Source organism: Amblyraja radiata, chromosome 2, assembly GCF_010909765.2.
Source record: "Amblyraja radiata isolate CabotCenter1 chromosome 2, sAmbRad1.1.pri, whole genome shotgun sequence".
NCBI classification, from domain to species: domain Eukaryota; kingdom Metazoa; phylum Chordata; class Chondrichthyes; order Rajiformes; family Rajidae; genus Amblyraja; species Amblyraja radiata.
In genome coordinates, this window is record NC_045957.1 from 70,444,285 (window position 1) to 70,461,223 (window position 16,939).

Below are 16,939 nucleotides of genomic sequence, written 5' to 3' on the forward strand. Positions count from 1 at the left end.
TCAAGCACTCTGAATGCATCTAGCAACTAACAAACTACTTATTCAAGTTAGATTTGGCTAGACCTGCTGACTTCATGCTGTTTAGATCAAATAGTGTATGTTGGCTGTATATGTTGTTGTGTATGTAAGCCGCCGTATATGAGTCATGTGTAAATCCCAGATGCCTGTTATACACAAACATTGGCAGTAAGTAATGTAGACATACCTTAAGAGCAAAATAGAAAAGTTCTACCACATATTATTCCATGACACCTTTAATCTTAATCTGTTCTAAATCTTCCCTTCTGCTATCTCTTTGAACATAATATTTACCCCCGTTTCAGGTCCACTTCTCTCAGGAATGATATCATGCACATTCTTGTAGTATCCAAGGCCCACCATGGTAAACCGGACCATGACTCCCATGTACAAGGCCAGAATCGGAATCAGGAGGGGCTCTGTACATTCCAAGTGACTGTGAAGCAAAATGGATACAAATACAATCTGAAAAATAAAGGAGGTAAATTAGATTAGTTAAACCCGAGTTTATAATTTGCCTGCAGTAAATCGATTTACAGATTTTGACCACTGGGCCAATAAGCTGATGTACTAAAATATCTAGACTTGTAGTCACAACAAAGGGCGATTAAATTAGAAAAACATGAAATTGAGGAGAGGTATGAAATCCTAACTGAACGATCAATATTCCACCAGAAACTTGATAGCACATACATTTGGTCAGTGATAACATTTAATACTACAAACTGGCATGGTTTGATTGTAATCACATATGGATGATTCACCTGCATGGCACACACAAATGTTTCTCTACTGTATCTCGTTACAGGAGACAATAAACAAACCAATATCAAATGCTGGATAGATGCACTGAAAGTTAATCATGGATAAATGAAAAGACCAGCATTATTAATTGTCTCATCATTTACTTTGTTCAAATATACAAGGCAGCAATATGTTGGTAAAAACCAATGTAGTTTTTCCAATTCAATTCAGGCATAATTTATATCAATGTAATGCAAGTTTGGTCACACTTGGCGGGCTACATACAGTGTCGTGGCCTATGGAAAACAGAGAGAACAAAATTGACTTTCACTATTATAAAGGGACAAGCAAAGCTGAATGTTTCTGTGATAATTAGAATCATTTGAAAGATACTTTCAACTCGATGTGGATTGACAGATATATTAAGTCAGTGGGATGAGTGTGCACAGGCTGGTTATCTACAAGTGCCAGTCATGAAGTACTTTGTTGCAGCAAAGATAATCATCGCTTGAGCCAGCCATCAGCAAGGATGACAGAGATCACAACACTGGACTCTTACAAAGGTACATTTTATAATAGAAAGTTAGTAAAATTTGTTTTCTTAAGAGACAGATTAGATTGACCTTCATCCTAGCTGCTAATAAATAAACAGATTCAGGTCCTTTTATATAATTATATGTAGTGCTAGCAACTTTCATCCAAATGTTGAGTCAAATCTTAATTTCAATGTCCTACTATGAAACGCTTTTCCATAACAATTCCAAGATTTATTTTTTTCTGTTAGGTTCTCTGTAATACAATTTTTATTAACAATGTTGGTAAAATTTTAAATCTATATAATAAGCAGGATCAAAAGCTTATATTAAGAATTTATCACAAGACGTTAATGTTATTATTTGATCACAACTATACATTCATTCAGGGAGTAACACAATAATCTACAGAATGGATTTCTGTACCAGTAGTTCCCTGGCTTACAAGTGCCAGACCTATGGGCACCCTATGTACAAATTAGTTCCCATAACATTATTAAATTCAAAAGTCCAACACTTATGCATTCCGAATAGCAGCAGAACTCGTTTCTCCACTTTTAGCAATTGTTCTTTTTTATCAATAGAATGTGATTTAGATACCAATGCACTCAAACTGTGGAGGTACGGTCACAATACGGAGTGATTTTTGTGCACTTTCCAACTTGGGGCAAAATTAGCTTATGGACATCTGTAAAGAGGAAACCCATTTGTTGCCCGGGAATAGCTATTCACACTATTGATCTTCTTAAAACAAACATGCCGATATACCTTAAATTTACCTCCATACTGATGTTTCTTGGCATCTACCATCAGATTATTCTCTTTCATGTTTCTGCTGTGTGATATTTCCTCGACTCACATAATACATTCCAATACCATAACTGATTGCACTGAACAATCTTTCAGACTATTAAGCAGGAACAATATTTAGCTGGGATATTAAGATACAAATGGGGTGATTCTAAGCCATTTAGAACGGAGATGAGGAAATACTTTTTCACACAGAGAGTTGTGAGTCTGTGGAATTCTCTGCCTCAGAGGGCGGTGGCAGAGAATTCCACAGACTCCGGATGCTTTCAAGAGAGAATTCGATAGAGCTCTGAAAGATACCGGAGTCAAGGGATATGGGGAGAAGGCAGGAATGGGGTATTTATTGTGGATGATCAGCCATGAGCACTTTGAAAGGCGGGGCTGGCTCGAAGGGCTGAATGGCCTAGTCCTGCACCTATTGTCTACTGTCTGAAATCTTACTGGCCTCTTCTGCTCCACTCGTATTAAACAAATCAACTTACCTGAGCAATAACATCAGAGACAGAGGCGCAGCCCACCAGTAGACTGTATTTGTGTTTCAACAGAATGCCGGCATGGGTCCATGCCTAAACAGAAAAAAAAAAATATTGAATTAAATTCCCTCATGTTGCAGTTCACTTAGTTCCCAGGCACCTATCAATTTATCTTATGTTCAGTGAATCTTCATGAGAACATTGGTCCCAGTTCCTCTGAAGACCAGGCTATCTACTTTCAGCAGGTCTCTTTTGCCAAAGAAGGATAAATAGAAAAAAATCAGGAATTTTTACGAGCTGTAGCTTTAACAAAGTACAGGGAACATCAGAAACCATGTCTAAACCTAGAGATCTATTTCATATAACATTATTTTGAGACTTCTATAAGACAGAAGTCATTTAAATTGTTCATATGTGCCAATGGTAGCACACAATTAGTCAAATTTACAATGGAAATTAATCTGGAAGGAAGTTTGTTGGTGACACTAGTCAAATGTTACAAAAAACATAAAAATTATCATTACTCACAAATGTTGATGATATTTGGTTATTATGTTATGTACTTTCGGGTACCTTTGCACTTAATTAACAAAGCCCTATACCCAGTGTTCGATTTTGGAAGGAATTAGAGATTTGGCACTCAAATAAAGCAGAAGGGACACAAAAACTGTAAATTAGCTGGAGTTGAGAGAAACAAATCAGGCATCTATCCATCAGTGGCACCAGTCTTCTTCTTTCTTTTTTTAGAACTGATTAGGTCTTCATCTGAATAAGATATTTTCCCAGATTGCAAAATTGATGAAGAATTAATTTCTACAGTTCATCTGAATTCCTTTTCATCCATATCCATTTTAGATTACTATTGGAATTCAAAATGCCAACTCCTCTTTTTAATCATTTTGTAAGCTTGCACAGAACGTCTCAGTAAATAATAAAGCAAGTGCAAAGTACACCTATTACTCATTTCCAACACTGCTACAGGTGTTTTTTTTAATACAGGCTTCTATTACATCTTTGGCCAATCCTGTTAGTTCCTGGTCTACACTAGGTTCTTGAGATCATGGACAATAACTCTTACAGTACTTAAGACTGATGAAATATCAGCGGTGTTAGTAAGCTGGGAGAGTCAAGGCCTGAACCTGGTCTCCAGCTGGGATAATGGCAGTTCATCTCAGGGCTCCAGTCACGATACTGGAGGCTTCCCCTGGGCTTTGCTACATCGTAAAGTGCGAACTTGGACGATCACCTGAAACTTCAGAATTTTAACAAATGGTTGCTTGGTATTCCACCAAAAGCAAGAAGTTTTTCACCCTTGATAACAGGACTTAATGAGGTCAGCCTCAGGATATTTGATGTAAATTGCTTATCGTGCATAAACCCAAGTTTTTATTTCCAAAGACAAAATAATTATTCCACCCGTATCATGGGATTGGAATATTAACTATCACATCCAATATATGTGGGGCACCATATATACCTCGATGAGATATTGAGGTATATATGTTTAGACCTAGGCAGACTTTCAAACTGTAAGAAATGAGTGAGAAAATAGTTAATTAAATTACAAAAGTCCGACAATAAGATCCTGCCCATCAGAGAACTTTATACTGCAGTCATGTGGCACTAGCTCTGAAACTGAGTCATCTTGACCAGTTAAACAGCACACATTACACCAACTCTGCTGGTAACTTTAGCACTTGTAACTATATGTGTCATATATATTTTTATTACTTGCAACCTATCTCGCAACCTGGGAGGAGCCATCTTGGTGAACGGCTGCTAGCCAGCAGCCGTCTGTTTTAAATTCGTTTTTTTGATAGTTTTTAGTGAGTCCTGTTTTTTTTGTTTGTAGGGGATATGGTCTTTTTAATGTGGGGGGGTAGGTGTAACTATATTTTTCGGTCCCTACCTGGTCGGTGTGGCAGCCTTTTCTCCGGGCTGCCCGTCGACCCGTCCTCATGGCCTACCAGCGGGCTTGGAGCGCCGTTTCCTGGCGGGGACCGCCCAGCACCTCGGCCTCGGCGGCGGCACAGTGTTGGAGCGCTGGAGCGGAGCGGAGTGGAGCGGGCGATGCCTTGCCCGGGTCGCCGCGCTGGAGCTCTGGCGAGCTGGACCGCCGAGAGCAACATCTCCGGGCTGCGGGTCTGCGGAGCGGAGAGGCGGCGTGCGGAGAGGCGGCAGTACGGCGAGGTGGCAGTGCGGAGAGGCGGCAGTGCGGAGAGGCGGCGCCGACTTTTTCATCGGGAGCCTGGGAGCTCCAAACCGGCGCGGCCTTGTCGGCTTCGGCAGCCGCGGGCTCCAACCAGGAAGCGGCCGTTCCAGGTGGCCCAGCCGCCGAAAGGACTCTCCCGACGCCGGGGCAAGACCACCCGGTGAGAACGGCCAGGGACATCGGGCCTCCGTAGAGGCAATTGCGGTGGCCTCAATAGGCCTGACTTTGGGGTGAACATGGGGTGGGGACTGGACATTGTGCCTTCCTCCACAGTGCTATCCACTGTGGGGGGATGATTTTTTTGTCTAATTGTAGTCCTGTAGGTCTGTGTCCAAGATGGCTGCCGTTAAGAGAGAGTAGACGCTGGCGCGCTTTGGCTGCCGCTGCTCTCTCTTCACACTGTGTTTTTGATTTTCTGTTTTTGGATTGAATTCTGTTTTTAATTTGTGTCTCTGTGATGTCTTTATTACTTGTTATATTCCGATTATATGTTATTCCGATTACTATGTAAGGTGTCCTTGAGATGTCTGAAAGGCGCCCATTAAATAAAATTTATTATTATAATTATTATCTTTTTCAGACACGTTTTTTCAAATTACTTTAATTTCAATAAGTGTTGCCATGGTATTCTTTGTTACGTGTTATCAGTAAATTAAATTAATAAGCCACTACAGAAATATATTTTTAATTGGCAAATCTACATCACTGTCTCATGAAGTAGGTTGAGCACCTTGTGTTCTCTGATGTCAACAGATTGACTTTATTATAAAGTTTCCTGAATAAAAGTCACTAAACGCAAAACCGGTGGTGGGGAATTGATCGAACATTGGACAGTACAACACAAGAACAGACCCTTTAGCATAAAATGTCTGTGCCAAGCATAATGCCAAGACCAACTCATACCTGCCTGTACATAATCCATATCCCTCCATTCCCTGCCCATCCATATGCCTATCCAAAAGCCGCGTAAATGCCACGATCGTATCTGCCTTCACTGTATAGAACATTTGGCCCACACATTTCCTTTAAACTTTGACCCTTTCACCTTAAATTTATGCCGTTTAATATTTGATTTTTCCATCCTGGGAAAATATTTTGACTAGAACGTAGAGGAGGAAACACTTTTTCTCACAGCGAGTGGTGAGTCTGTGGAATTCTCTGCCTCAGAGGGCGGTGGGGGCCGGTTCTCTGGATGCTTTCAAGAGCAAGCTAGATAGGGCTCTTAAAAATAGCAGAATCAGGGGATATGGGGAGAAGGCAGGAACAGGGTACTGATTGGGAATGATCAGCCATGATCACATTGAATGGCGGTGCTGGCTCGAAGGGCCAAATGGCCTACTCCTGCACCTATTGTCTATTGTCCACCCAATGCCTCATAATTTTATATACTTGTATAGGATCTCCCTTTAACCTCTGGCATTCCAGAAAGGTTCTGCCTGTCTTCAAGTCTGTCCTTTCCCTATGACTGATACCCCCTAATCCAGGCATTATTCTCGTAAATCCAGGTGAGGAGATTACCTAATAATAGGAGTTTGGGGTGATATCAGCAGTTAAGCTTTCAAAAAGTAAAAGAAAAACTGGGGTCTTTCTTAAACCAGCTTTTATAATGAAGTTAGGTGAAATTGTCAAAACTGGCATTGAAAGTAACTCTCTTGTTAATAGGCCCCAGTTATTTTGTGCTATGGATCTATGGCAATGGGAGCTGAGGTACAGACCAGTCATGATACAACTGGATAACTCAATAGGTTCAAGGTGATGAATTGCAAATTTCTGTTTATATATTTCAGTGTGATTTCATTGCACTCCATTGACACATTAAAAGAGACATCCCTTACTATTTAATGTTCTTTGATTTTTCTAAAAAAATAGCAGAGATAACTGTGCCATAATTTAAATGCCAAATTGAAATTTAATTTTGAACACAAAAATAAATGAGTCTCCTGAAGTAGAAACACTTTTTGTTGGCAGCTGCTAATTAGGTCCACACACATACTGTGCACGCCACAATTCATACTGATGGATTTTGTTGAGGATTTCTTAAGGGAGATTAGGTTCCTCATCAGTTGCTTAATAATTCATACAACAACATGTTGCCAACTTTAAAGCAGCACAGATTGTGTGCTGGACACAGCATCATAATGACCCAATCCGAGAATACGACCCAATCTCCATTTATGGGGAAAGTGTGGAGAGAGTGTCCAGCTTTAAGTTTCTGGGCACTCACATTTCAGAAGACCTCACATGGTCCACAAACACCGCCGCGCTGGTCAAGAAGGCACAGCAACGACTGTTCTTCCTGAGGACATTAAAAAAGACTGGTCTGCCCCAACAGCTGCTGACAACGTTCTACCGCTGCACCACAGAGAGCATACTAACGTATGGCATCTCTGTGTGGTATCTCAGCTGCACGGAGGCGGAGAGGAGAGCTCTTCAGCGCGTCGTCAACAGAGCGCAGAGGATCATCGGGACAGAGCTACCAGCCTTGGAGGGCATCTACCACACGCGGTGCCTCAGGAAGGCCCTCAGCATCCATAAGGACTCATCACACCCCTGCCACGGTCTGTTTCAACTACTTCCCTCCGGCAGACATTACAAGGCCTTCTACGCCCGAACCTCCAGACTCAGGAACAGTTTCATCCCAAGAGCTATAGCGGCTCTGAACCGGCCCTAATGAGTGCCCCCCCACCCACCCCCTTTGGACAGTCTCCCTCAGATGGTCACGTCAATCAATTCAGCTTGTTTATTTATGTATTGTATTTATTTACCTTTCCTGGACATCAGTGGAGCTGCACACTAAATCTCGTTGCACTGACGTGCAATGACAATAAAAGATATATTATTATTATTATTATTATAAAACTGATCATTTTTTGCCTCAGTTTCTATACTAACAATGGACCCACTATGGACCAGTGTATGTCTTGCAGAAAGATAGAGAAACAAGAATGAGTGCGAGTCAAAGTGGGATATGGAAGAAAAAGAGTGCACACAATAAATAAATTAGAAGGCATTATCATGTGATATGTGCGGGTACAAAGGAGCTGAGACAACAGGTTCGTAGCCCTACAAAATAATTTATATACAAAGAGTGGCATTTATGTTAACTGACATAAACTATCGTTTGCAGAAATGGAAATATTGTATTCATATTTCTTTTTCTCTGAACTAGTCAAAGAAATAAACTCTAGTATTCAATATAATTTATCTGAGTAATTTAGTTGTCATAATAGAAACATAGAAAATAGGTGCAGGAATATGCCATTCGGCCCTTCGAGCCTGCACCGCCATTCAATATGATCATGGCTGATCATCCAACTCAGTATCCTGTACCTGCCTTCTCTCCATACCCCCTGATCCCTTTAGCCACAATAGAATAATAGATGAAATCAAGAATAATGTTATTATTCAATGGTAAGCACATTTTATCACATAAACAATAATTTTGCATAAGAACAGGGTGCTCGAGGGGAAAGTTGGAATTTTAAAGTTTTGATAATGCATGCCAATATTACATAAAATGTAACATGTGAAACTTTTGGTTGGTCGAAGAAATGTGGGTCATTACTAGTGATCTTGTATCTTGTGATAAAAAATAAAGGACACTGTGTATGATTTGGTCTCTCATGGCTGCTTTAGTGAAGATATCTCTCCTCATTTCTATCCTGAATGGGCAATTCCAGTTATAAAAATCCATGGTCAGACCACCACTGTAGACAACCAAAGTCAAGGAAACACTGTTACCGTTCACTTAAAAACCAAAACCATGTTTAGTTTACCAATGAATCCAGCATCGGGAAGGCAGCCAGGTAGAGGAAAGCCTTTCTTGTTTTAGCTCCCACAGAATCATCCACATGATGTAATTTGTTGATGATATAATATCCCAGATCTGTGTGTGCTGGAAAAACAGACAAAATAAAGGGTCAGATTTATTACACCAAACACACGTCCCAAGTTAGAACACACAACAGTACAGCATAGGAATGCACCCTTCAGCCCACAATGTTTGTCCAACCATAATGCCAAGTTAAACTGATGTCATCCGCCTCCACATGATCCATATCCCTCTATTCCCTGCCCTTCCACGTGCCTCCAAAACACCACTATCATATCTGCCTCCACCAGCACCCCTGGCAGTGTGCTCCAGGCTCCCACCACTCTCAGTGTAATAATTGTGCCCCACACATCTCCATTAAACATCCCCCACTAACCTTATAACTATATCTTCTAGTGTTGGATATTTCAACTGTGGGGAAAAAAGTTCCGACTGTGTACCTCTCATAATTTTATGTAGTTCTATCAAGTCTCTCCTCAACCTCCAAAGTTTCAGAGAAAACAATGCGAGTCTATCCAACCTCTCCTCCTAGCTGAAATCCTCTAATCCAGGCAGCATTCTGGTAAACCTCCTCTGCAAACTCTCAAAAGCCTTCACATCTTTCCTGCAATGGGACGACCAGAACTGTACGTAATACTCCAAGTGAGGCCTACCTGAAGTCTGATAGAGATGCATCATGACTCTTATATTCAAAGCCCCATGCGATGAAGGCAAACATACCATGCGCCTTCTTTAACCTCCCTATCTACTTGTGCAAGTTATGAGCTTGGACTCCAAGATCCCTCTGCACATCAATGCTGTTAAGGGTCTTGCCATTAACTGTATGGTCTCTCTTTACATTCATCCTCCCACAATGACACTAATGTGGCTGGTTTTGTAGATAAAATGATTTTTGAAGATGATTGTCAAAAAAACCTGGAACTTGATAGGTTAGGCAGGTAGGCTGAGGAATGAATGATGGAGATTAATACAGATAAGTGCGAAGTGTTGCATTTTGGGAAGTCTAACCAGGGCACGATCTTCACAGTGAATGGCAGGGCCCCGGTGAGTGTTGTAGAGCAAAAGGATCTAGTTCCTTGAAAGTGGTATCACAGGTAGATGAGGTGGTCAAAAAGGCTTTCTGCACATTGGTCTACATCAGTCAGAGTACTGAGTATAGAAGTTGGGAGGTTATGTTACAGTTGTACAAGACATTAGTGAGTCCACATTTAGAGTATTGGGTTCAGTTTTGGTCATCCGGTTATAGGAAAGATGGTGTAAAGGGTGCAAAGATGATTTACAGGGGTGGTGCCAGGAATCAAGGGCATGAGAAATAGGGAGAGGTTGAGCAGGCTAGTACTTTATTCCTTGGTGCGCAGGTGGATGAGGGCAAAGATCATGAGAGGAATAGATATGGTGAATGCACAGTCTTTTACCCAGGATAGAGAAATAAAGAACCAGTGGTCATAGGTTTAAGGTGAGAGAGGAAAGATTGAATAGGAACCCGATGGGAAACTTTTTCACACAGAAGATGGTGGGTATATGGAATGAACAGCCAGAGGAGGCCATGGGCAGCCTAGTGGCATAGCACTGGAGCTGCTGTCCTACAGCACCAGAGACCCGGGTTCAACCCTGACCACAGGTGCTGTTTGTACAGAGTTTGCATGTTCTTCCTGTGACCGTGTGGATTATCCTAGGTGCTCCGGTTTCCTCCCTGCACTCCAAAGAAGTTTAGCTTTGTAGGTTAATTCGCTTCCGTAAAATTGTAAATTGTCCCTAGTATGTAGGATATTGATAGTGTAAGGGGTGATTGCAGATCATCGTGGACTCGGTGGGCCAAAGGGTCTGTGTCCACGTTGTATCTCTAAAGTCTAAAGGAGGTCATCATGGCACTTACTATAACAACATTTAAAAGACATTGTGACAGATGCTTGGATAGGAAAGGTTTAAAAGGATTTTGGCCAAACGCAGGTCGGACGGACAAGTGCAGATGGGGCACATTGGTCGGCGTGGGCAAGTTGGGCCAAAGGGCCTGTTTCCACGCTGTATTACTCTATGACTCCCAAAGGACATCACCTTACACTTGCTCGGATTAAACTCCATCTGCAGTTTCTCTGCCCATGGTTGATATCCTGCTGTATCTTCTGACAGCATTCCTCATTGTTTGTAAATCCTCCAATTTTGTTGTCATCAGTAAACTTACTCTCTAACTGATCTACATTTATGTCTAGGCCACTAATTTATATCACAAACAGAAGAGGTCACGGCACAGATCTCTGCTGAATTCCAATGGTCACACACCTCAAGCTGGAATATCTACCTTCCACCTCAACCCTCCGCCTTCTATGAATAAACTAGTCCTGGATCCGTTCTGGGGTCAATCACTATGTCCCCTTGTTAAAAATAGACATTTCTAAGCATGTAATCTGCAGCAAAGTCAATCAATTAAATAGATTCTGTTGTTAACTATACATCGGTTCAAATATATCAATCTATCTTGACCTTTTCTCACTTCTAAGTTGTCACACTGCTACTTAACATCCTCCACAGAATAAGCTGAAACCCTTTTAATTAGGTATTGGGAATATTGACACAATCTTCCTTGATCCGAGCACAAACTCCCAACTCCCTTTCAACTCCACCCCTCTGTGGCAAATGGTTGTTATGGAATCAGAGAATTTGCAGTTTTTATTATACTTGACCTGGCCAGGTGCTCCAGACCATATATTTATGTATTTTAATACTTCCAGCTTCCACTTATGAAACCCTCACATTTGCCTTTGTGATCTCCACATTTGATTGTCAGATACACTTCTCTGAGACCTCACTTGATCTCCACCCTATACAGCTGATATTATCCTGACCTTTAGCTTTTCATCTTTTCCAATCTCGCACTGCCCCATTTATCTATCAGTTGCTGGCTGAATGCTCGGCTACACTGTCATCTGGTTAAGCAACGTCCTGATTTTAAAATTAATCGTCGCACGGCACAGAAAAATGCCTTTCGGTGCAGCAAGTTCGTGCCAACCATCTACAACAATCCCATTTACCAGGATGTTATCTGTAGTCTTCTAAGACTTGGCAATTCAAGTGACCATCTAGACGCTCCTTTATTGTTGCGAGAGTACTCCCATCTGCCGAACTTTCAGGTAATGACTTCTGGATTCTAACTAGTCTGTGGCCGAAAAATGATTTCTCAGATTTCCTCTGAGCCCATGTTCTTGAGTTTTTCACACCTGTTTCCTGTCTATGCAAATCATAATTCTCCTCACAGTTTCCTGCATTACACTTCATCTGCCAATTTTGCATCCACTCACTTAACCTTTGCATGCTCTCTTATCTTTCAAGCAACACCAGAAAATTTGGCTACAGTATGCTGATACCTTCAAAGTCCTCGGTATAGATGATAAATAGTTTAGGTTCAATTGAAAAAATGACCCATTATCCAGATGGTTTCCTGTTATTTAACCTCCCCCCTTCCAATAAATTACTCCAACTTCTTGTCCTCTCATTGTATGTAGTTAAACTGAAGTTAAGAATGCCAAAAGGTGAGGTATTAATGGCTGGACCAAAGGCAAGGAGTGATATCTATTCTTTGTGGTCGACCAGAAGGGAGTATCTCTAAATAACTGAAATAAATAATATGTTCACCATAATTTGACTTAACCTTTGCACTGAAAAATTACTCACAGCAATTGTCTTTCATGCTAATTGTGCTGCTAACACTTATCTATGTGGTCACAGTTGATTTTCTCCTACTTTGGAGTGAAATATCTACACGCATGTTTCTTTACCTGAATTTAAGCAGTGGAATATGAGAAAACCTGATAAAAATGTTTTCAATAGTTGAATGAGATTTTCTTAAAATCAAAGAACCAAGCACAGCTTGGTCAGTTTAAAGGATAGATATAACTAGAATGCTTTTGACGGCCTGTGATCAGTTGTGTAGAATAAAAAGCTGAGAAAGACCAAGGAAATTCAGGATCGACAATATCAAGAGTGACTTGTTTCAAAAAGGGAGACAGAGGTCAGAAAGAACGAAGCTGGATCAAAACCAACCACAGTCGTGTGGAGTCTGGGGGAGCGAGACCAGAATATTAATAGCATTCATAACAGTGATGCTGCTTTTTCTTGCATGATTATACATGCAATTTGTGGTCGTTCTCTAAAACTGTGGTTACATGCTGTTGTGCCTGGCATGGCATAAAATATAATCTAGTTACATGCACCTGTCTCAAAGGATAATCTGCCTTCAGCATTGACAGTTCATCATATCACGTAGACTAATTTCTAGAGCAGACCAAAAAAATTTGTAAACAATTGAACTATTATGTAACCTAAGAACAAATAATTGCTTACAATTGTAATTCAGTTGACAATGTGGTTACTGTGTAAATCTGAAAAAGTTATTTTGAGTTTGCAAGCGCAAATGCAAGCTTTACATTTTACCATTAAACCTCAGATGTATCCACTGTGCATGGCATAAAATGTTGTATGTGCAAAGAGAGAAGGGAGAGAATGAATATTTAATGCAGATCTTTACTGTTATACCTTCTGATAAATAATTAAATAAGATATTTCTCCAAAATCCTAAGGAAATATATCTGTGTCTGTTATGACCCCCCAAAGTGCACACCTCAAATTGTGTTATACCTTAATTCCATACTTTTCCAGCTCTACCACTGTACTGTGGTAGAGCTGGAATAGCAGCAAATTGAGCAGCATAAATATCTTTCTCATTAAAAATGTTCAGTCTTTCAGCTGTATTTCAGCTGTATTTCAGCTTGTATTTGCACAACGCTAGCAGCAAATACAACAAAAATTGAAACTCAGTGCAAATTAAAAAAGCATTTCCATTCGCCATCATAATCCACAGTCTGGAATGATCCTTAAATGACTGATGAAAATTTCTCCTTTTACTTTTTGAGGAAGATACGTGGAATTAATTTAACCATAAATCTTTGGTATTCAGCTTCTGCAATACTGCCAAAGCCTTAGATATTTGAGATTTGCATTTTTTATAACAATATACTTTTGAGGGTTTTTTGGGGTAAATTTTGTTCACTCAGAATCAAGTTCTAGAAAATATAGGAGCATCATCTGCTGTATAACACGAGTCCAGTCTTGGATCAAAGGAGATTGTGAGAATTCTGCTGGGCAGTGATGTACCAGTGCATGCAACCACAGACATCTGAAAATTATCTTCCAGATAATTAACCAACAACCACCTAATTCTTGCTACAGCAGTAAAGACAAAAGATTACCTATTAGAATGTGAAAGACGGCAGCCACAGTGCCAGCTGTGACCATGCAGAGGACAGCCTTGATCCTATCCCGTCTGCTGTGAACAAATACCAGGCCCACATTCTTAAAGTCACTCATTGGCCCAGTGAAGAACTTCATGAGGGAGTAGGCCAGCCCATAGCTGGCAAGCATTTCAATTGCATCCTCTTTTACAGCTGCTATACCCCTGTTTAGTGCCTGTTCAGAAATGGCAGAAAAATACAAGAATTAATGTAAAATCCATAAAAGTGCATTTTAAAATATAAATTCAGTGAATTTTAACATTGTTTTAACCTACACTTTTGAGAAATGTACAATTCATGCATAATGTTAAGAGATTCAACTGATCCACAGAATAAATAGTAAGAGAATCATCTCAGTTTTGTTCAAGTTTCTCAATGAACCAACACTTCTAATCCAAACTGAAGCAGCACAAGTATTGACTGTTGAACACAATTGCAATGAAAAGTAGTCACAAAGGAGTATTTGCTGATCAGAATCAAAGGTTTATATCAAGGGCTCCGAAACATCAGCCTTTTTAAGCAGACACAAAATTCTTAAAGCTCACACACTGTGGAGCTTTATTTTACACATTTTAGCTAAAGACTGCTGTGTTATCCCTATATGATGTCTTGAATATCCATAAATCTATCAATCCCTGCTTTGAATGTAATCAACGGTCAGGTTCTGCAGCCTATAAAAAAAGTAGAGAATTCCACAGATTCACCAAGATCTGAGTGGAAAACAATTATCCATACCTTAATCCTAAATGGTCTACCTCATGTTTTGAGACTACCATTTCTACACTTTACAACTAGGGAAACTCCAAACTCTGGAGAATAGAGGGCCACCCTCTTTATTCCTCTCATTGTATGGCTGACCTGCCATCTCTGGAACCAGTCTGGCGAATTTTAACCACATGTCCTCTCTAACATGTGCACCTTCCTCAGGAAAGGATACCAAAATTGCACACAACACAATAGATGTGGTTCAAGTCCCTATTCAGTTGTACTTAAATCCTCAACTAATAATTACCAAAATACCATTTACATTTCTAATTGCCAGCTGCACTTGAATGCTACTTGTGTCCACGAACATCAAAAGTTCCCATTCTCTCGCCTATTAAAAAATATTCAGCATTTTTGCATTTTTGAAAATGAAATGGATAAGCTCATATTTTTCTACACTGTACTCACTCTTCCATGTTGATGGCCACTCACTAAACTTCTCCACAACCCCATGGCACGTCACTATCATTACTATGCACATTACCACCTAGTTTGGTGGCATTGGTATAATTCAAAGTGTTACATTTGGACCCAAAACCAATTCATTGATGCAGATTATGGCAATGGGGGCCCGGGCACAGATCTCTGCAGCAGCCCAGAGGTGATGGCTTGCCAACCTGGGATAAACCCAGTTTGTTCTTCTGTCTGTAACAACTAAATTCGAAGCACTAAAATTTTACACAAATCCACAGTGAATGTATTTGTTCAGAAATTGCTGCCTCAGCAAGGTATACATTTTCCAATCACATGAGGTAACAGATGTTTTGTTTAAAAGATCCATTTCTAAAGATTCGGTGTTTAATGTTTTTTCTTTGTGCGCTCCATTATTGTAGAGTGGAATTCTGGTGGTTCCCAAATCTGTATGACTCTTAAGGGACTGTCCCACGAGCATGTGACTCCATGCGGCAAACGCGACCTAAAGGGCCGGTCCCGCCGTGGGACAGGCCCTTAACTCTAAGCTAGTTGTACATGGAGACCCAAGACAAAGGACCTGAAGTTTAGTGATGAGCTTATTCGGTGTTATGATGTTGATGGCTGATCTGTAATCAATGAATAGCTTCCTGAGATTGATGTTCTTATTAAGGTAATACAGGGCTAAATGTAGCTCGAGAGATGTCATCCTCCATAGACCCATTTATTTCGTACATGAATTGCATGGGGTCAAGAATTCCCAAAGACTGGAGCAAATGAGCTTTACCGATATTTCAAAGTACTTCATTATGGTTAATTTTGGAGCTACTAGACTGAAGTCATTGAGGTAGGTCATTTTATTTTTCTTGGAGCTGAATGATGGAGGTTTCCTTGAAGCAGATGTGAACAGTAGACTGTTGAAGTGAGAGTTTGAAGACATTGGTGAATACTGTGGCCAGATTGGTATATGATTTCAGAACCTGCCAGTGACTCCATCTGGTCAGTGCTTCCCAATAATTTACCTTTAAAAAAAAAAAAAAAGAGATACAGCGTGGAAACAGGCCCTTCAGCTCACCGGATCTGCGCCGACCAGCAATCCCCTCACATTAACATGATCCTACACCCACTGGGGACATTTTTTTAACATTATACCAAGCCAATTAACCTACAAACCTGTACGTCTTCGGAGTGTGGGAGGAAACCGAAGATCTCGGAGAAAACCCATGCAAAAACCCTTGTGAAAGCAGATCTAACGTCTGCCACCAAGATGTATGCGACCGAGGTAGCAGGCGTCAGGGATTTACACCTGAGTGGACCTTTGCTTGCCTACTCAAAAAGAACGTAAAAGGCATTAAGCTCATCCAGGAAAGATGCATTGTCTATAGGTAGACAAAAATGCTGGAGAAACTCAGCGGATGAGGCAGCATCTATGGAGCGAAGGAAATAGGCAACGTTTCGGGCCGAAACTCTTCTTCAGACCCTTCTGAAGAAGGGGTTCGGCCCGAAACGTTGCCTATTTCCTTCGCTCCATAGATGCTGCCTCACCCCTGAGTTTCTCCAACATTTTTGTCTACCTTTGATTTTCCAGCATCTGCAGTTCCTTCTTAAACAAACTGCATTGTTTATATTCAGGCCCTGCCAGTCACCTGCCATCCAATTGACTAAATTGGTTTCAGAAGTTCTCTTGGCACCCGATACCTTTGGCTTCTTGTACAATGCGGGATCATACTTCTAAAAAACGTTGGATCTGGTCTTCAATAGAGAGCAAATTTTGTTGATCGTCCAAGGTCTCTACAAAAGACATGCCTCAAATGTTTTTGTTAAAACGTAATCATCATCGCATTTGCTGATGAAAT

General features: G+C 40.7%; 1 protein-coding gene across 1 annotated transcript in view; it reads right to left on the reverse strand.

Annotated features, from left to right (window-relative positions):
* The window catches only part of ankh (ANKH inorganic pyrophosphate transport regulator), a 111,571-nt gene that overhangs the window by 47,437 nt on the left and 47,195 nt on the right, over positions 1-16,939 (reverse strand). The window contains exons 2-5 of the mRNA XM_033048509.1: positions 13,866-14,082; positions 8,567-8,685; positions 2,588-2,671; positions 313-483 (exon numbers count right to left, since the gene is read on the reverse strand). Coding sequence (XP_032904400.1) covers positions 313-483; positions 2,588-2,671; positions 8,567-8,685; positions 13,866-14,082 — 591 coding nt within the window. The remainder of the gene's footprint in view (positions 1-312; positions 484-2,587; positions 2,672-8,566; positions 8,686-13,865; positions 14,083-16,939) is intronic.